The 20,394-nt window shown below is 43.4% G+C and overlaps 1 protein-coding gene across 3 annotated transcripts in view; it reads left to right on the top strand.

The window, feature by feature from the left end:
* smarca2 (SWI/SNF related, matrix associated, actin dependent regulator of chromatin, subfamily a, member 2) overlaps positions 1-20,394 on the top strand; it is a 42,613-nt gene that overhangs the window by 1,727 nt on the left and 20,492 nt on the right. For 2 of the 3 annotated variants that reach the window (XM_035638731.2, XM_047329327.1), the window contains exons 2-22: positions 513-776; positions 1,041-1,170; positions 1,666-2,079; positions 3,047-3,148; positions 4,809-5,061; positions 5,431-5,557; positions 5,913-6,086; positions 6,738-6,911; positions 7,136-7,306; positions 7,902-7,952; positions 9,684-9,814; positions 11,090-11,147; positions 11,460-11,557; positions 12,397-12,547; positions 14,317-14,480; positions 15,674-15,740; positions 15,836-15,946; positions 16,139-16,381; positions 18,754-18,867; positions 19,525-19,629; positions 20,302-20,388. In XM_035638731.2, coding sequence (XP_035494624.2) covers positions 543-776; positions 1,041-1,170; positions 1,666-2,079; positions 3,047-3,148; positions 4,809-5,061; positions 5,431-5,557; positions 5,913-6,086; positions 6,738-6,911; positions 7,136-7,306; positions 7,902-7,952; positions 9,684-9,814; positions 11,090-11,147; positions 11,460-11,557; positions 12,397-12,547; positions 14,317-14,480; positions 15,674-15,740; positions 15,836-15,946; positions 16,139-16,381; positions 18,754-18,867; positions 19,525-19,629; positions 20,302-20,388 — 3,159 coding nt within the window. In that variant the 5' untranslated portion in view covers positions 513-542. The remainder of the gene's footprint in view (positions 1-512; positions 777-1,040; positions 1,171-1,665; positions 2,080-3,046; positions 3,149-4,808; positions 5,062-5,430; positions 5,558-5,912; positions 6,087-6,737; positions 6,912-7,135; positions 7,307-7,901; positions 7,953-9,683; positions 9,815-11,089; positions 11,148-11,459; positions 11,558-12,396; positions 12,548-14,316; positions 14,481-15,673; positions 15,741-15,835; positions 15,947-16,138; positions 16,382-18,753; positions 18,868-19,524; positions 19,630-20,301; positions 20,389-20,394) is intronic. The other variant, XM_047329328.1, reaches the window with a different exon arrangement.

Below are 20,394 nucleotides of genomic sequence, written 5' to 3'. Positions count from 1 at the left end.
CCAATTTTATTATCATAATGCCACACAAGATTTTGATATTTGAATTTCAGATGTGGTTCTTTTTATGCACCTCAAAAAATAAACAAAAGTTATAATTATTTCAAGAATTAATAGCCGAGTCATAAAAATTTATAAACTCTTTTTGTGGTGGAGGATGAATTCTGGAGTCTCACAGCCTGAGGGAAACTGCTACAGAGTCTGGCTTTAACAGAAACAGTTGCAGACCACCTGAATTCTTTTTTACACAAATTGCCCCCAGAGGAGATACTCTTACTGCATATTGATAAAATTAAAAAAGTTTTTTACTGCCTCTGCCTCTGAGGAGAGAATTTCGATAGTATTAATTTAAGCTTCAGTTTTGTTTTGTTTTTCTTTTCTCTGTTTAAGCATAAATTGCATGGCAATACTTCTCAAAAGAAAACAACAGACGGCACTTAATTGTTAATACGATTTTATTGTTGTAATGTTTACATGGCATTGAGATTCTGTTCTGCCTTTCTTTCGCCCTGTAGCTGTCTGGCGTCTCTCCGGCAGTTCAGTAGATGTCCACCCCCTCAGACACGCCAGGTGGTATGTCCCATCCTGGCCCTTCCCCGGGCGCGGGTCTCTCCCCGGGGCCCATCTTGGGCCCCAGCCCTGGACCGGACCCTTCACCGGGCTCTGTCCACAGCATGATGGGACCCAGTCCCGGACCTGGAACACCCAATGCACCTCACGGCATGCAGGGCCAAGGCCAGGGCGAATACTCTCAGGACGGCATGTATCCTATGCACAAGGTACAGTGAGCCGAACTACTGCTGCTGCTACTTGATGAGTAATAAGATGATAGAAGCACAAAAATGTATGAATTCTTTTTAGAAACGTGACAATTTATCTGTCTGCCAGAAACAAGCAGGTAAGATTAAGGGTCCTGCCTAAGGGCCCACACTGGGATGCACAGGAATCGAACCTTGAAATTCTGTACCTAAATCTTAATCTAACCCACTAAGCTATTCACCTGCATTTAATCCTTCATATTTTTTTTTATTCCCTTTTCCCAGCCCATGGAGGGGATGAGTGACAAGACGATGGCAGACGCAATGCACTTTGGTCATATGAAGGGTGTGGGGATGAGATCTCTGCACAGCGGGATGGGGCCTCCACAGAGTCCCATGGACCAGCACAGCCAAGGTGTCATATTGTTTTTTTTAAGACTAGTGGGCATTTGGTCGGTAGTGCGTTTTGGACCAAAAAAGGCAGGCAAGGATTGACGGGGGGGAAAGGAAGTACAGGTTTATGTAAATATTGCAGTTTAGTGACCCGTCGATTCAACACTTTAAACGCACACGCACACACCCAAACATAACCACAAAACAGATACACACAGTAAACACAGATGCAGGAAAGGGGGGGAGGTCCTGGGGATCCAACCGGCGTCACAGCCTAGACGTGACAAAATCTCTCTTCACACGTTGCATACAGTATCAGATTGTTTCCTCTCGCACCGTCTTAGTTTCGTATTTTCTTAGAGTCATTAACAAGAAAAGTAGCAAAACAAATGGCGCAGTTTTGTTTCAGAAAAATAATTGTTTTCTGCTTCTTATGTATGTTTGAAACCACTGCTTTTAAGGTACTAGTGTGAATTTTGTGTAAAATTCAAACTCCTTTCCTTCCTTTCTGCTGTAGGATACATGTCGCCCCATCCGTCCCCCATGGGTGTCCACGAGCATGCTTCCAGCCCCATGTCTGGAGGCGGAGGTGGGGGACCCACGCCGCCCCACATGCCTCCCACACAGTCGGGCCCCATGATGCCCATGGATCCCCAGGTGGGCATGGCCAACATGTCGAGCATGAGCCAACCGGGGCGAGGACCCTCTGCTTTCAGCCCCGTCCAGCTGCAGCAGCTCAGAGCGCAGATCCTGGCCTACAAGATCCTGGGCCGGGGGCAACCGCTGCCCGAAAACCTCCAGCTGGCTGTGCAGGGCAAGAGGAGCCTACCCACAATGCAACAGCAGCCGCCGCAGCAACAACAACAGCAACAACAGCAACAACAGCCACAGCAGCCTGCACCCAGTGCTAGTCCTTACAACAGGCCTCCAGGTAGGGCGTTACCTTTGACAGTCTGAACACACGTGATGATTTTGTAGTTTGCATTGTTACATATTTATGACCATGACCACCTGGTGTGTCTGATGATATGATGATCAGGGTTACAATGGTTTTCTGTTTCATCCAACAACCAGAGAGGATTATAATCTGGTGTTTCTCTCAGGTGGTATTTCTATTGCTGTTATTATTATTTTTCCTCAAATGACAAATGATCTAAAAGCTGTCAGGTCGTCCACCCTGATTAGAATAGAGTTTGAGGTTAACATAAATTAATTTGTTGTTTCTAAATCTTTTGTTTTTGGGCTTTAAAACATTGAAATGGGAATTCAGAGGTATGGATTTTTGGGAATCAATAAAAAAATTATTTAGTGCCGCAACATCATCAACAAATCTGATAATTATTCTTATGAATAAATAAATTAATTGTCTGAAATTGCAGGGATTCGTAAAAAAATGTTTTCGTACAGCCTAATAGTCCAAATCCTTTGCTCATCTTAAATAACACTGAAAAAGCAGCTACATATTCAGAAGCAGGAAAGTGTTTTTTATGTCCTTTGAAAAAATACGATTTTTAGTTGATTGTTTTCAAGAACCAACAACAAACAAAGAAAATAATACTTCATAACCTTTATCTGTTTAGGTCACAATACACTTGCAAAGACGCAAGTAGATGCGAAATGCGACCCAAACGGTGCGACACAATGACGTAACATTTACTTAACTCGCTTGAGTTCACAAATAGGGAAATATTGTCGCCACACGAAAGCCAATTGGCGTTGAGATCCCCCCGCCGTTACTCATGCGAATAAACACAAAGTATCCAGTGGCTAAACTCGTGCGAGTAACGCGACGCAAAAATTCACTTCGCGATTGCCGCATTAGAGGTTTAAGATGCAGCTGTGGTGCTTATAGAGAAACAGAGGAATAATACAAAAAAACCTCTCATCTTGTTTGCAAGGGATGGCAATGGCACCTTTAGGTGGACCCCAGTCAAGTCCCTGCCCGACCCCAGCTATGCAAGGACACAATCAAAGCACAGCACCCAAGCCTTGGTCCGATGGTAAGTAGTCTGAGGCTACACAAGTCCACACTAATACATTATTCATTTTAAAATAAAAAGCAGCATTTGAGCTTCGTATCAGATAAAAAATGAAGAACTACCTCAACCAGGAAGTGAAAACGGGTCTCTGCGTCATTGTTTCCGAAAGTCAAAGGTTTGACACTGCCCGGTCCAGACGTTTGATGTGATAGACTAGTGGTAGAACACTAACGTAAATTCTTTGAAGCTGCACTGGATCAACAGATGCTGCACCCCGATACTGACTTAAAAACACAGTGTAGCAGCACTTGGCTTTGAAGATGCTGCATTATCTTCTGATGTAATGAGAGGTGTCTGACCTGAAATGCAAAATGTTCGCATTCGTCGTCTAACTCCCATGTGGACAACAATAATTTTCTCTCAGAGCAAGAAACAACAAGGGTAGAAGCCAGAATTATGTTGAAGAAAAATACACAAATTCTAACTGTGAGGTGTACAATACCAGCAATTTTATGGAAATTCAGGCAAAACGTTATGGTTAATAAATGTTATAGTGAAATCAATTCCCAGTAGGAGGAGAAAATAAGTCTGCAGGTCTGAAAAGTATTTTTTATTTATAAAAGCAGCTCTATCCAGTTTTTTTTCTCTTTCTCTTGGAGACATTAAAAACGTATTTTCCAAGCTTTTGAAGCTTTTTTTTTTTTTTTTACCAGATACTTCTTAAACATTTGACCTCACACCAGGTGTCCCCTGGTGGAAGGATCATAGCCGTCATTATTATTAAAGGATTGATCCACCTCTAACAGATGTTATTCAAAGAGAACCATCCCAGTGGTCTGTAGCTCTCAAAGTTAACCCCCACTACCATCTCCATCACAGTCTTCACCCACAAGCAACAAACATAGTCGTATTTTCTTGGTATTTTTTTTTTTTTGTGGGTGTTTTTTACTTTGTAGCGCGTTACATGTTCAAATGAGATATGAAAAATGATACTGTGCAGAGTGGAGAAAAATGACACTGTGACATGATGTCGTAAAATACAGACATTCTCTGTTTTTTTGTCCTAAATAGTAACAGAATTCAAACTGACCAGTCTAAAAAAATTTTTTCGAATAAACAAGTATATGCACAGGATGATGGTACACTGTATAAGCATACAACAACTGTCAAAGTCAGAAATAATAGTTAAATATAGACCTGAATAGAAATAAATACAAAAACCCAAGTTACAAAAATGAATCAACTTCCTGTGAGGTCAGTTTAAGACAATTATTAGGGCCTTATTGAAGAAAAAAACTATTCTGAGACCCCCAGGATAAAGTCGTAATTTAATCAGGAAAATAGTCTTAATATTTTGAGTGCGGCCATTTCCTCCTCCACGTGAGAGGCAATTTTCAGTCTTCGCAATATAGGAACAATCTTTTCAGTGTCCTGATACTAACGTGGTGCTGATGTATTTGTTATTTGTGAGAATTGAATGATTAAAAAAAAATAAGTTATCACACCAGTAATAGTGTGTACTATTACTGAACCGGTGCTTATGTGTCCTGTCTGGTACTTTGCAAATTCATCTTTAAAAAACAGAGCTGGTGTTTCTTCCACGAAGTGATGAAACCCTAGTTTGTATTCCTTGTTTGTCTTTTGCCAACCTGCCCCACTGAGAATGAACTTTGGTCTCCAGGTCAGGGCGGTGAAAATCAAGCCAGCGCTCAGAAACACCTCACCCCTGCCTCCAGTGGACGCCCGTCTCCCGCACCCCCGCAGGCCACAGCTGTACCGCCGGGGCCCTTGCCGGGCGGCTCGGTGGCCCCACAGCCTCCTGGACAACAGGTGTCCCCCATGCTGCAGATGCAGCAGAAGCAGAACCGGGTCACGCCGATCCAGAAGCCCCAAGGCTTGGACCCAGTGGGAATCCTTCAGGAGCGAGAGTACAGGTATTCGTCTCTGATTTCACGTTTTGTCTCACCGATGCTGCATGGAAACACTCACGGCACATAAAAATTCATTGTTGTCTTCGCCGCCTAATCACCAAACCTGTCAATGTTTGTTTCAAAATATTGTGCAGTAAAGTTTCAACAACACAACATCAGATGTTCATCACGCTGACCAAGTTTTTCTTGGCTCCTACTTATAAGATGATACAGGCTGTTCTGCTGTCAAATATCACAGATGGGGGTGTTGTTTGTCTTTAACTTTTACTCAGCTCAAGGAAAAAGCGATTGACATTTTATAGACAAAGCATTAAATTGATAAAAAAACGAACAAAAAGAAACTTGACCTAACATCCTCCTAATGTTCTTCAGATTGCAGGCTCGGATCGCTCATCGTATCCAGGAGCTGGAGAGTCTGCCGGGCTCCCTGCCCCCCGACCTGAGGACTAAAGCCACGGTGGAGCTCAAAGCGCTGCGTCTGCTCAACTTCCAGCGGCAGGTACACGGCCGCGTTTCCTCTCACTCTCATAAACGAAAAGCTAAACCTGGTGGTGACTCACGGTTGATGGGGAAGCGGTTCGCTTTATTATTACTGAATAAAATTGCAATAGTTGTGCAATACGCCTATACGTTGACTCATTCTCAATATATTCACACTGCAGGTGTTAGTTTTCTTCCCGGAGATTATTCTTTATGGACTATTTCAAGATACTTTGAGCCAGAAGGGTTTAAAGATATGAATTTCTTTTTTCCCCCTTGATAATATCGAAGTTTCCACAATTTTCTAACTACACTTTCAACACTCTGTATAGCTAGAGATTGAACTCCATGTGTAACCTGTTATGTATCTCCAGCTGAGGCAGGACGTGGTGGCGTGCATGCGGCGGGACACGACCCTGGAGACCGCCCTCAACTCAAAGGCCTACCGACGCAGCAAGCGGCAGACGCTGAGGGAGGCGCGCATGACCGAGAAGCTGGAGAAGCAGCAGAAGCTGGAGCAGGAAAAGAAGCGCAGGCAGAAACATCAGGTGATCCACACGAGAGAGCGTTTTGTACTGAAACTCAGAAAGAGGAGCAGCGTTAGCGCTGGTGTCAGGGTTGACAATCAAAAAAAAAACTGGTACTGTGAAAGTCTCATTACTGAACCGGGACAACAGCAGCACTGTGTTTCAACATGTTATCTCGGTCGCCGCACAAATTAGAAAATGAATTCCCCTGAAAACAAATGATTTCATGACAACTGAGTCTGACACGAAAGTAACAGTGGATCACTGTTACTTTGAGATGATGTTTAAAAGTTAAGATGAAAACACTGAAACAAATTTATTTGTTTGTGGGGGGTGGTCCATACGGAAAATTTTATAAAGCGGAAAACAAGGCGGCAGCATCAGACAGAGCCTTTATATTGACATGATCGTTATTATTATTAAAACATTTTATTGATTATGTTTGGGCAATTTTTATGCTTTTATTTGATAGACAGGAAAAGAAAAAAAGAATAACAACAAAACTAATTTCAATGTAACACACACTAGAACCAAGATGGAGAGAGAAGGGGATTTACACATGACAGTAGATGGTCCGGACTACCGGGAGTCGAACTGAGGGAATATGCCCGGCCCTTAAAGATAGGTTTTTTTTTTGATACTTCAATAGCTTCTTACAACTTGTATTTTCAGGAATATCTCAACAGCATCCTTCAGCATGCAAAGGACTTCAAAGAGTACCACCGCTCGGTGTCCGGTAAGACCCAGAAGCTCACCAGAGCCGTCGCCAACTGGCACACCAACACGGAGCGGGAGCAGAAGAAGGAGACGGAGAGAATCGAGAAGGAGAGGATGAGGAGGCTGATGGTGAGAACGTAAAAAATATATATAAATATATAAACGTGATCACCACTTCAGAAAGAAATCGATAACTAATTCATTAAACAAGGTTAGTATTTGCACCATCACTGGTAAGGTATATCGATGCATTGGGTAATCGTATAAAGAGCGTAGGCCGACTTCCACTTTGAACGAATATTATCAAGATCGGGTGACATCGACCTCCTGTCACCATCTCTCTCACCTCTCAGGCGGAAGACGAGGAAGGCTACAGAAAGCTCATCGACCAGAAGAAGGACAAGCGCCTGGCCTACTTGCTGCAGCAGACGGACGAATACGTGGCCAACCTCACCACGCTCGTGTACGAGCACAAAGCAGCCCAGGCTGCCAAGGAGAAGAAGAAGAAGAAGAAGAAAAAGAAGGTAGGAGGAGAAAATGTTTTGAGTTTCGAAACGGGCGCCACACATATTGTTTTTTTAGCTGAAGCAGCGAATGTCAGCGTCCATATTCGCGACCAGTCCATCCAAATCCACCGACCATTAATTTAATAATCTCTCTAATCATCTTCCACAAAGGGGTCGCACACTCAGTGACCTGTGCAGAGAGTTCACCCCCCCCCCCCCCCAATTATTTCACAAAAACTCCTGTGAGAGGGACAGATATAATCATCGAACGAACACCCGCCAACTCTCTCAGCCCTTCTCTGCCCTCAGTCTGACATCCCCTGACACTGGTGTCGACCTCCTCCTGTAGCCACACGCTGCGCTACCTCACCTAACTGTGCGTAATAATGGGGATTCTGGGAAATGACCCCAGCCATAACATGGACGGTATTTTTCATCCAATAATCCTGTGCAAAGGAGGAAATGGATCAAAACTGCGCCATTAAAGGCATCAAGACCCATTATAGAGCCACTACCACTGGTGTAACCTGTACTGTGTGAACATACTGTACCTTGTTGTGATCTAATAACAACAGTACAGTCAGCTTAATGGGTTCATGTGTTTGATGTCTAGAAGGTGGACGGAGACGGCGAAGGCACCAGCGCCATTGGACCTGACGGAGAGGTACAGTAAGCTGCTCTGCTCATTTGACATCATACACCTGCAATGTTGCTGTGTGAAAACATGGCATGATGGATCTCGCTGCCTAGGTCGATATCAAAAGCTCATTCTTTGCTTAACGAAACAAGGATTCTTAGGCTACATCCACACGACCTTTTAGTTTACTTTGAAAACTCTGAAACGAAGACTCGGTCAGCCGCAGACCACTTTCTGATTGGTTCTTAGCGATCACTACTCGACTACCAGCCGTAAAGGCAAATCATTGTTAACACTTTCTGTCAGTAATAGCTCAGACACACTGCACAATTTTCAAAGTCGTCAGATCGCTGTACTGTTCATTTTACACAAGGTGCTGTCGTCGTGCTGTTCACACTACGTGACTCATCTGCGACGGGGGTGTCACACCCTACACGATCCTTCACCAGGAGAAATCCTCAGCGAGTGTCTCTGGTCTCCAAAGTACGTTTTGTGCCGAAAACACGCAAGAAGTAACACAGGAAATGAGGCGTCAGGACAATGGACGTCAGAAAGAACGCTCGTCTGGATGGAGAATCGCTTTAGTTATGAAATGAAAACGCAGTCGTATGGATGAAGCCTTAGCCTCAGTTTATTATATACTCGTCCTTTAAGGCAGCTGCAATCGACAGTCCTCTAATACGAGTGTATGAAATGACAAAGGCAACTGATAATGTTTGCTCACAGCGAATCAACCTTCACAGAATGATCCCCTGAATCCGCAGCTCCCCTCGGCCTTGCGTAGCTTTACTCAGAGTTTCTGTTTTGCAGGCCGGCCCACAGACATAAAGCTACAATTGAAGCTGTGCAGCTCAGCAAGAAGCTCTAAATAAAAAAAAAGAAGCTTCTTTCCACTACCTGCTCAGCGCCAAGCAGCAGGCGGACACAGTGAGAGAGCAGCTCCTGAATACAGTTCAGCATTTAGCAGCCAAAGGGCCAAAAGCAGAGATGAAAGAGAAACACAAACATGGCTGGAAATGAATAATAACTTATAACCTCATAGCCTCATAACTGCTGGTTGTTTGCCAGAGAGGCGACCAAATCCACTGAAGTGATGATGTATCTTAACTGCATTCGCAGCTTGTTTCCACTGCCCCCAAATCAACTCTTGCATGTTTAAAAAGGGGATATTCAAGTTTCACACTCCTACTTAGAATCTCAATAATGTTGTTTTGTCCTCTGAGGATATTTCACTTTCGAGCAAAAACATTTTACAAATATATATATTTATTGCTTCCTTGCTTTCACTCATACGTATTATTGCTGCTGTGAAACCGAGCCTGCTCTCTTGCCCCAAATCCTCATAATGTGCTCTGGCAGAACATCAGAGTGGACAAACATGAATTATTCTGTCAGAGGCAAACTGGACCCGGGGTGATTGTTGAACTGCGGCAAATCAGACATCTCGTGAATAATTCTACAAGATCTGCAGCGATTGTTTCTCATTCATTGTGGGAGCCAAGTTTAGTACTTTGTATAAATTGGAGTGAATGTGTGTGGCGGGCTTTTCCTTGAATGTGTGCATCATTCAGATAATCATAACGATGTAATTTAAAGGGAACATCATGATCCACTTCCTACCTGGTTCCTACACACATTTGTCACTCTGCCCTTTATGCCACGGAAATCTGTAGTCCCCTGATGAAATGGAAGATATTGCGGTCGAGTTTCTTTTATTGATGCATATGTTTTCTCCCCGTACCTTTGTTTGCTCTGCAGCCTATGGACGAGAGCAGCCAGATGAGTGAGCTGCCAGTCAAAGTGATTCAGACGGAGACCGGGAAAGTTCTGCAGGGGACGGAAGCTCCCAAATCCAGCCAGCTGGAGGCCTGGCTCGAGATGAACCCTGGGTGAGGAGGAGGATGATTATTATTATTATTGCGGAGTTCTCATGTCGACCTCTGGTGTCGTAATGTTATTGTTTGTCTTGGTCCAAAATATTTATGAACTGCTGGTGACACCTTTTTTCCCCTCAGCAAGTGTGGCTATCACTGCAGATCTATTCTTCCCTATTTTCTCTCATATATATATATATATATATATATATACACACAAAATGTTGGATGTTTCAGTTCCTTCTCCCAAAACAGTTGACTTGAATAGTAACATACTTCATTAGTATCATAGACATCTAATGCACTTCAACTTTCTGCTCCCCAAATTCATTCCCCAAAATTATGAGGAAGAAGAAAACCCGGCAGACGGGTTGGGTCGCTGGTGGCAGCTCCCGTCTGATCAGATGGGGAAGCAGAGGTGTTTTTCCCCGTCTGCACCTTATGATTAAATTGTGCTCAACTTCGTCTGTTATATGATGTGTTCTCATGAGCAAACGAGTCATAAGGAACATAATTTGTTCTGTGATTCTTTTTTTCCTCTTCCCCTGAGCCGCCAGGCTAGTTGGTTCCTCTGTGGCGTATGAAGCCAAATTTTGTCTTTGGCGAGTAAATAATGGAGACCACACGCCACAGAAACAAAGTCCTACGCGCAAAGAGAAAGCTGCTGGTTTCTGTGACTTCAATCTGCTGGATCCACCGCACTGCATGTGACGCGCGTAGGATGTAATTGCGTCAGTCATCAAACCGCCCCCGTTTCGCGGCGGGGGGTTCCGGCGGGGCACCGTGGCGCACACACACCATCCGCAGCAGAAGGCCAGACTTCATAGCGGGAGAAAGGAAGTAAAAACTAGTAGTTTTGGCAGGTGAAAAATCTGGCTGTCTGGTAAATGTTTTCATTGACGAACTAAGCCAAAAGGTTCATTTTGGACCTTGAGTCTATATTATATTATTATTTTCTCTACACAACCATCTGTCGACCCCCAGAAATTATCTTGCGATAGCTTTGTGGGTGAAAAACCTGGTGCTTGGATTTGGTAGCAGCTCCTGAGCATTGCCAAAAAGTTTAGGTCCAGTAAATTGAAGCCGTGACCGAGGCCACACTTTAAGTTATTGCGGCTCCGCGCTTTTAAATGATGTGTGATCTGCTGAGGTTGAGTGAGGGTACAATCAGTTGCCTCTTCTCGATTAACTTCTCCTGCAGATGCACATTATGTCTCCGTGTGACAGACGGAGACAGAGTATCCTATTATAACTGTGCTTTTCCTCCGTTTCCTCTCCTCTAAAAACCAGGTACGAAGTAGCCCCGCGGTCAGACAGCGAGGAGAGCAGCTCCGAGTTTGAGGAGGAGGTCAGTGACTCTCTCGTTAATTAAGTCCAACAGTGGAGGAAATGAGATCGTGCTCCCTTCTCCTGCGATTTCTGTGAATCATTCAAAGAGTGTTTTAATGGGATTTATAAAGTACATCTCAAGTCTTAACAGTCAGATTACTAGCCACATGTACTTGAACACATCAGACTCCACCAGGGGGCTGTAGCTGTATGCACTTTAAGTCATTCTTTTACTTCTGATGATTAAGTTTCATCCCCCATCTGATATTCTTCTGTTATTATAATATCAAGTATGCTCTCAGTCATGCATTATCAACTTTGCCTTCACAAGGAGGACGACGAGGCGGCCAAGGCTGAGCAAGAGGAGACGAAGATAATCGATCCCAATGGAAACAAAGTGTCTGTGAAGGCTGCGCAGCACATCATCGAGTAATGAATTCCTTTCTTCTCTCCTAACTATCTGACGCTCACTTGTTAGACATCGCCCAAGGCTGCGGGTTCGAACCCTGGACCAGTGCAGTGCATAAACATATGGATTACATTTTGTTCACATTGTCATTGTAAATTCATCACTATTTGATTGTGAAAACTAAAAGTCTAACCACCAGATATAAAATATGTTTGTCAACTAGAATGTGCGTTATACATTAAATCACATTCCTAAACTAGCTTAGCTTCAAAATCGCCCTCCCCCAAAAATGAAGAGTCTCAGAGGAAAACCGATAAGGTTTGTTTGATTTCCCTGCCACCACTCCCTGGCTTACCCGGAAAATTAAATGTGCAGCGAGGACTTAGCAAACAACACAAAATGCAATGATGAAAGACGGTTGCAGAACATGCACAACTGCATCGACTTGAAGTGCACCCAGGTGGGAACAAGAGAAAGAGATGGGGTTTAGAAAAGTGCTGCGGAAAGCAGCAGCAGAGCAAACGGCAGTTCGTCAACCGTTTAATCCACTGCAGTCCTTCTGTAATTTCGTAGAAGCAGCCAAAAACATTGTATAATGCAAAATATATAAGCCATAATAACTTATTACAGCTGTGTGAATGCTAAGTTAAACATTTAATTTATCTTGATAGGATATTATGGACTTATAAGCTGTGAAACTTGAAACTTTCTTTCTGACCCAAAGGTCCAGCTGAGGCCTGGACCCGATCGTTAAAATCAATTCTCGAGTGCGCAGCGCAGCTCGAGGGCTGACCGGGGGTTTTCAAATGAATGAAAATGAAAATGAAAGATTCTAATTACATTTTTTACACTAATTCAGGTCTGTCAAGCAGGACGTGGACGATGAATACAGCGTTCCCACTGGAGAGACCAGTGAAACCCACTCTTACTACGGCGTGGCCCACGCCGTCATCGAGAGAGTGGAGAAGCAGTCGTCCCTGCTGATTAACGGCATGCTCAAACATTACCAGGTAAACACACACACACACAAAAAACATTATTTCGTAGACTTTTGCAGCAGCCTTTTTAAATTTGTACTGCCCAAGTTTGAGCAGCGAGCAGTTGTTGTTATTTTAGATTATTTATTTTTCATCCGTTATCTTGTAAATTTTGACACATGGCAATGACTCTGCAAACAGAACGGAGGTGACTGCCTGTAATGGAAAAAAACTTTAATCAATTCCCTCCAGTTTCCATTCATGAAAAAACATGCAGAACATTTTGTCGCTTCAGAACCTTCTGCTGTTTTCCAGTATCATGCGACAGTGTCAAACTGTGTCCAAGGTTTTTTGGGGACGTGTTTCCCTCTTCACCAGTCGGAACGGTCCAAGATGTTCGTTCTTGTTGTTACATTTGGTTTTAACCCGAGTAGTCGGACATGTGTGAGCGAGCACCACTACCAGAAGTTTGGCTGGAGGAAGGAAGGCTTTCTATTAATTCCCTGGACAGCTTGTGTCAGTCCTATTCCGGTTTGGCCGGACTACTAATGAGCTGATTGTGTTCTGTCGGGGAGAGTTTCTGCCTTTACCATGGACTTTTTTAACATTGCAGAACTTTTATACGCACACAAAAACCTGTAACACACAAGAGGAAAGGCGGAAAAACTGGAAAGAAGCAAAATATGTCGCCTTAAATGAAGAGTGATTTTTATTTTCCGGTACAGGACACAAATCCTCCACACCAGACTCCACAGCTCAAAACAAACAAACAACAAACAACAACAACAAAACCATGGCAGTGAAAGATAGATCACCAGAAATAAGGGAAACTGGCAATTGAGCGCCGCTCACATTTTCTCTCCTCCAGTCGGGCTGCGCTCCTTCGCACATCCCTGATTTATGATGTGTGTCAGACTTTAAATGAGATATGGCGGCAGCTCCTTGGAGATAATTGGAGAGATTTCAGCCGAACAATAATTGGATTAACTGTCTCCGGTAACAACGGCAATCTGTGTATCAAACCTGAACCATCAACTACAGAGGATTTATTTTTTACGGGGACAATTCTGGGTTTATTTTTTTTTTAACTACTTTTACCCACATTCAGTCACTTCCTGCTGTTATGCCGTCAGGCGTATCGTTAACTATGAGGTTAATGAATTGCTTTTCAGTTAAGGCAACTGTCAAACCCCTCATTGTTCTTTCCTGTTTCCCCCATTCTGTCTTTTGCTGATTGTTTTTTGCCACAGGCAAAGTTACTAAAGCGGCAGATATTTCTGAATCAGTAGGAATATGCGATGCCACAAGTGGCCGTGAGATCAAAGTGTGTTTTGTGAAAGTCGCCATTAAAAAAGTATCAAATGTCCTTTTTTTTCTGTATGTATTTAGCGGTTTGTTCTGTTCCACGGGGGAGAGGCAGATGACGCACATTGAACACATTTACTTGTCTTCCAACGATTCTCCAGTTTACTGTCTCAGCGACAGAAGAAAAAGCAGCGCATGACATAACACCTTGCTTCATCTGATTATATACAGTACTGTATGATGCTTGTTAGTCGTCTGAGCCGTGAGGAGAGCTTCACTTTTTCACCCTTTTCAGTATAAAACAGTGTCAACTTTTTCCAGTTGAAAAGTTTTGTCCCCTTCATATGCAGAAAGTAATTTTCCCGGACACGCCTCATCACTGTTCAGAGTGGGAAAAAAATGGAAAATGCAGCGTGTTGACAGAAACGAATGGAGGAATCTCGCTGTCTCTGCCGAGCATAATATTAAACTTTTTATTTTCTGTGTGTGTTATCTAGGTCCAGGGGCTGGAGTGGATGGTCTCCCTGTACAACAACAATCTCAACGGCATCCTGGCTGACGAGATGGGCCTCGGCAAAACCATCCAGACCATCGCCCTCATCACCTACCTGATGGAGATGAAGAGGCTCAACGGGCCCTATCTCATCATTGTCCCTCTCTCGTCAGTACTCCATCGCAGTCGCTTATCGCTCGGTGTCATGACACCCCTTAAAAAATGTTGTGGGACCGACGTGCGTAGCGTGTAAAATAAACTCCAGCATTTAATTTAGATGGAAAATACACAGACCGTATCAGCCTTAATCACCAGATAGGGCAGTAACAGAACTGCCTTGTGCTGTGTACACGTTCCTCATATGGACGTTTACGTATCTGCAGTACCAGTGTGAATACAAGATAAAACCCTGATTATATGATGAACACACCTCCGCAACCTTTTGAAGATAAGAAACACTTGGTCCCGTTGGGAACGTTTTCCCGAGGAACCATCAGTCTACAAATAAGGCCATCGGATCATATATATATATTTACTGGCACGAGTAAACAACCTGAGAACATCCGCCCGTTCTTTTTTCCACGGACGCGGATGTCATCGCTAATTGAGTGTCGCGACTATTTCGCTCAAGTTCAAATATTTCAACTCGAGTGAGTGAAACCAGTGATGTGAAATTCGCGTTGCATCATTTGTGCCTCCTGGCGCGATTGAAACATCGCAGACTGGAAGCACCCTCACTCACACACACACACACACACACACACACACATACATATATATATATATGTAAAATTATTAAATTCCTTTTGAGGATTTAAAGTGAGGCATTGTAATTCCCAGTTTCACCTCATTAGTATTTCTGCTGGTGTTAAAGGATCAGAATGAACGATGGGTTTATTTATTGCACTACCCATTTTTAATCATGTCTTTTTTTTCTCTTTTTTTTTGTCAAAATAGCACAGCAGAGGCTCAGATTTGACCTCAGGGGCCACAGTGTTTTTATTATAATGTGGAGTGAAGCCTTAAACTCTCCCTCTTTCAATTACAGAGTTGTGTTAGGAAATTAAAGTAAATTGGCCGAGAGATTGATCTGTCCGGGGGGGCAGTGTTCAATAAAAGCCCAAAGAAAAGTTTCTCATTGTGAGCTGCAGCTCGTTTTTTAACCGATTGTGCTTAACCACCTGCAATAATTGTTTTTCTTCTGATGTTTATCCAGCAAATTATGTTTCAACCTTTGTGATAGACATTCCAATTAGTGCTTGGCGTCTTAATGCGCGAGTCTCCGAGCCTCTCTGCAAGAGTCTTGAAAGTCTTTAATTGCTCTGAATTTCCGGCCACCTTCTCTCTTTGAATTTTTTCAGGACCTTGTCCAACTGGGTCTATGAACTTGACAAGTGGGCACCGTCTGTTGTGAAGATTTCTTACAAGGTAAGAGAAAAAAGGCACTTTTCTATGACTCGTTGGTTGCCCTTGGTTGACTCATGACATAAAATTCCCCCCCCCCCCCCCCCCCCCGATTGAAGGGCACCCCTGGTTTGCGCCGTGGGCTCGTACCGCAGCTCCGCAGCGGGAAGTTCAATGTCCTGCTGACCACCTACGAGTACATCATTAAGGACAAGCACATACTGGCCAAGGTGAGAGGCATCAGCCCTGTCCTCTCTGTGTAATACACTCTCCCACTCGCAATCGTTTGACATTCCGTGGCGGCGGAAAAATTCAAGATTTCTGCGTTATTCTTGCAAACCAGAGCCTTACTTATGTTCCTCTTCTAGTTAGGAAAATGCGTAAAAGATACGGGTCCACTAAAGTTTCTTTTCCACATACAGATTCGCTGGAAGTACATGATCGTGGACGAGGGTCACCGCATGAAGAACCACCACTGCAAGTTGACCCAGGTGCTGAACACCCACTACGTGGCCCCGCGACGTCTCCTGCTCACCGGCACGCCGCTGCAGAACAAACTCCCCGAGCTGTGGGCTCTGCTCAACTTCCTGCTGCCCACCATCTTCAAGAGCTGCAGCACCTTCGAGCAGTGGTTCAACGCACCGTTCGCCATGACAGGAGAGAGGGTGAGTGCGAGGAAAAATAAGCATCTTTTTGTTTTTAATTAGTGGACACGCGTTAATATGTTCATGAGTTAGGTTTTGCAAATGCTCTTAAAGGGGCAGTAAGCAATTCTAAAGCAATACACATCCTCACAGTCCACTAGCTGTCGCTTCTGTTTTTGCAGCGGGTTTTCGACTCAGGCCTGGCTCTGTAAATCGGAAACCCAAAAATTATTTTCGATTTCAAGAGCCATTACCAACGGAAGCAACGAATCGTGACGTCTGCTGAGCGACGCGAAAATGAGGCAGACTACAGCAGAGAGGAGATTAGGGGTCGACCAATACGGCTTTTTTCCGGGCCGATACCGCTATCGATAACCGATATTTGTCTGCAGTAGAAAAGTGTAAAAAGGCGTCAAAGTCTAGAATAATACAAACTCTTACACAAACATTTTCTACAAATTTAAATGAGCTCCTATAATTCCTCTGGGTCCCAGGCTAGCTTCATATTGTATGTGTGGCGTGTATCTTATATCTATCTATCCGAGGCTTCACAGAGCATTCTAAAGCATCTAAATACATCTATACAGTTTTTACCATATACTATATTGGGACCCTTTTTTTGTGAAAAACTGAGATAACGTGAGTCTTCTGAAAGCTGATAAAAGGTTTCTTCAAATGGATCCGTCTTTAAATCTGCTCCACCCAAGGATTTTCTCCCCATCACGGTAAGCTGTCGCTCCCACTGAAAGTAAAGCAAAAGTATCAAGTCTAGTAAGTTTGACATAAGAAATGTTCAGAATGAGGATGAACTTATTTTGTAATTTACCCAAAAGGGAAGTTTTACCGCCTTCAGGTAAATTTGAGGCGAGCTTAGTCGCAAATTAGCCTCCTCATTAGTGATGCAGGGCTGCTACAACAATGAATCCACCACTGTTAGTTTACTTCCACGAGCACCGGCGGCGTTGTCCACTTGCTTTACAGAAGGTCAGAAAGTCACAGCAGTTCGAGCTGCACGCCGTCAGATGCCCAATTTGCTGTAAACAAAAAAGGGAAGTGCTTATGTTTCCAAAACCACGAGTCAAAGCTGCTGAAGGAATAAACAAGCCAACGGGTTTCCTCGCGTTATTCCCTTCAACATTCAACCTGCTGCTTCAACTGGGGTTTGCAAATTGAATTCAGGTAGCAAAGAAAAAATACAAATCAAAAGTTTTGAGGCTCTGAAAGGCAGAGTGGCAAATGTGCTTATAAGTTAAAGTTGACCTATTATGCTCATATTCAGGTTCATACTTTTAATGTGTTACCACTTGAACGGTTTACATGCTCTAATGTTCAGAAAAGGCATCAGTGTTCTCACACTGCCCATTCCTGCAGCTCCTCTTTCACCCTCTGTCTGAAACGCCTCCCGATGAACCCCAGTCTGCTCTGATTGGTCAGATGGTCCAGTCTGTAGTGATTGGTCAACAGAGTGCTCTTTTTTCACAGTTTGTGGGCCGGCAGGCTCCACAGATAGACACATGTATGTGTATGTTTTTGCATAATATGTCACCTTTAATTAAAAAAGTTAATGAAAGCTGCTATAACTAAGCTAGCTTCTTTATTGCGGTTACATGTTAAAGGTGCCAGGAGGCGGACAGGACAAACCTGCAACTCAGGGGTTAAGACACAGACCGTGAACCGTGACGTCCCCGGTTCAGGCCCAGCTGGACACCTTTTGTTGTATTTTCTGTTCCACCGTCTGAAATGAGGGCTCCAGGCTATATTTTGAATTTCAGCGTGAAAGAACCTTCCCCGAATTCAATCAGCAGTAGCTCAGGTGACTGTGAGGCCAAAAATGAAAAAAACCTTGGTAGAATTTTGAAATACAGTAAGTCTCCCAGTCCCCATCACCGGGTCATTGTGAGATTTGATAAACCAACCTACTTTCCCCCAAATGTGTGGGAAAACTACCATATTACAACTTCTGCACTACAACTCAACAAAACATAAAAGCCTCATACGTTGCTGTTTTCTCCTTCTTCACCATTTTTTCAGGCTTTTTTTTTGCCCCACCAGCCTGTTACCACTACCAACTGTTGATCAGGGCAACAGTGTGAAAACAACAGAAGGACACATGCATAATACAGGAACTCATTCCTGGAAAACATTGCTGCATATCGCTCAGGAACTCTACAGGGTGTCCCTTAATGGCTACGAGCCACTGGCCCTAACAAGCGAAAGAAACCCTGCTTAGAAACATCTGTGATTTTATAAATAATCCGCCCGCTATGAAATGGGGCGGATTCAGGCACCGTCACACATTGTTGATTAATGAATTATCCTGGGGTTTAGACAAAAATCACATTGTCACCTGTCACATAGCCGTTTGTGATGTATTTTCACATGTTCTCTCTCAGGTTGACCTAAACGAGGAGGAGACCATCCTGATCATTCGGCGTCTGCACAAGGTGCTCCGCCCCTTCCTGCTGCGCAGACTGAAGAAGGAGGTGGAGTCGCAGCTGCCAGAGAAGGTGAAATGGAAAACCGAGCTATGTGTGGCTTGGATTTGATGGCGCTTTAAAGTTTGATTGCCGCACAGCAAGTCAGCATTGGCAGAGACAAAACAGTTATCATTCCTCATGTGGTGCAGAGACAGACATAATCCAGATTACAGAGATGATGACACCAGGACTTTGTGCGACCATCCAGATATAAAATTAAAGGATACATCCTTAAATCCATAAAAGGATCTGGCGACCATTTTTTGAAATTATCAATTCATCTGCAGATTATTGATTTGTCTATAAAAAGGAGATACATTTGGAAAATGTCCATCACCAAAGATAATCAATTTTAAGTCCTAGGAAATTGAAATCCTCCCATTTGTGAAGATCAAAAAAACAACCTCAAAAAACCTGAAACGATAAATTTCAAAACATAAAAATATATATTTCTCATGATTGATTAATTGACTCATCATTGCAGCTCTACTTTTAACAAATAGAACTAGTAACTTGTGGAGCCTGAATTGCACCTTCAAATTGTTTTTCTTTGAATCTATTTCACTCCAAGATTTATGTACCTATTGTAATATAGCGTCTTTCTCTCACCTCAACTGTTTGTATTGAGAATAACACTCAGATTAAGATTGTGTGACATTCTCACCATGATATGTGTCACTTTCGCAGGTGGAGTATGTCATCAAATGTGACATGTCTGCCATACAGAAGGTTTTGTATCGCCACATGCAGAAGGGCATCCTCCTCACCGACGGCTCGGAGAAAGACAAGAAGGTAAACACGTCTTCGCTGTGTGTCAACACGTTGATCTGTCGGCGCGTCGCGCTGACAACACTGAGCTGCCAGGCTTTTTAAAAAGCTCAGTGATATTTACAGGTTCCTGCTGTTTCACATCAGAAGGTCCCCAAATGTTGTTTGTGCGAGTCAAGAAAGTGCTGTGAAAAATGCATGAGATGCAAGTTTAGAAGAGAACGACTCCTGCAGCCCTCAGCCCCAATTTAGTTCTGAGTGTAGGAGAACGTCTCTTGCACTGCAAAGGTTTTGAGAAAGATCAGAACAGGCCGCTTGAAATCCATTGAGTTCAAAGGAAATATTAAAACTTTCCAAGTTTTTTTGTGCTGTTGAATATGTTATAAAAGATACATTCTTTTAAAACAGTGTGAAAAACCGAATCAGCTGCAGCTCTCCTCGGCTTAACAGCTTCGAAATGAGTTTCAGCTTATTGTTTCCCAGCCAATGTTGTTACCAGCTGTTTTCAGACCAAACAGCAGACAGAACAAACTGTAGTGGTGAACAAAGTGGAGCGTTTAGCAGGTAAAGAGACTGATATTTCCCCCTAAGGAGCTGATGGAGACCAAAAAATACAGAGCTACGGAAGATTGAATACTGGACTTTCATTGGAATCTGGAATTAAATGTCTTTTATCTATAAAATGATTTTCTGCAGGGCAAAGGAGGCGCGAAGACCCTGATGAACACCATCATGCAGCTGAAGAAGATCTGCAACCACCCGTACATGTTCCAGCACATTGAGGTGAGA

The sequence above is a fragment of the Scophthalmus maximus genome, chromosome 19 (assembly GCF_022379125.1).
Source record: "Scophthalmus maximus strain ysfricsl-2021 chromosome 19, ASM2237912v1, whole genome shotgun sequence".
NCBI classification, from domain to species: Eukaryota; Metazoa; Chordata; class Actinopteri; order Pleuronectiformes; family Scophthalmidae; genus Scophthalmus; species Scophthalmus maximus.
This window is presented reverse-complemented; position numbering and strand designations above follow the sequence as displayed.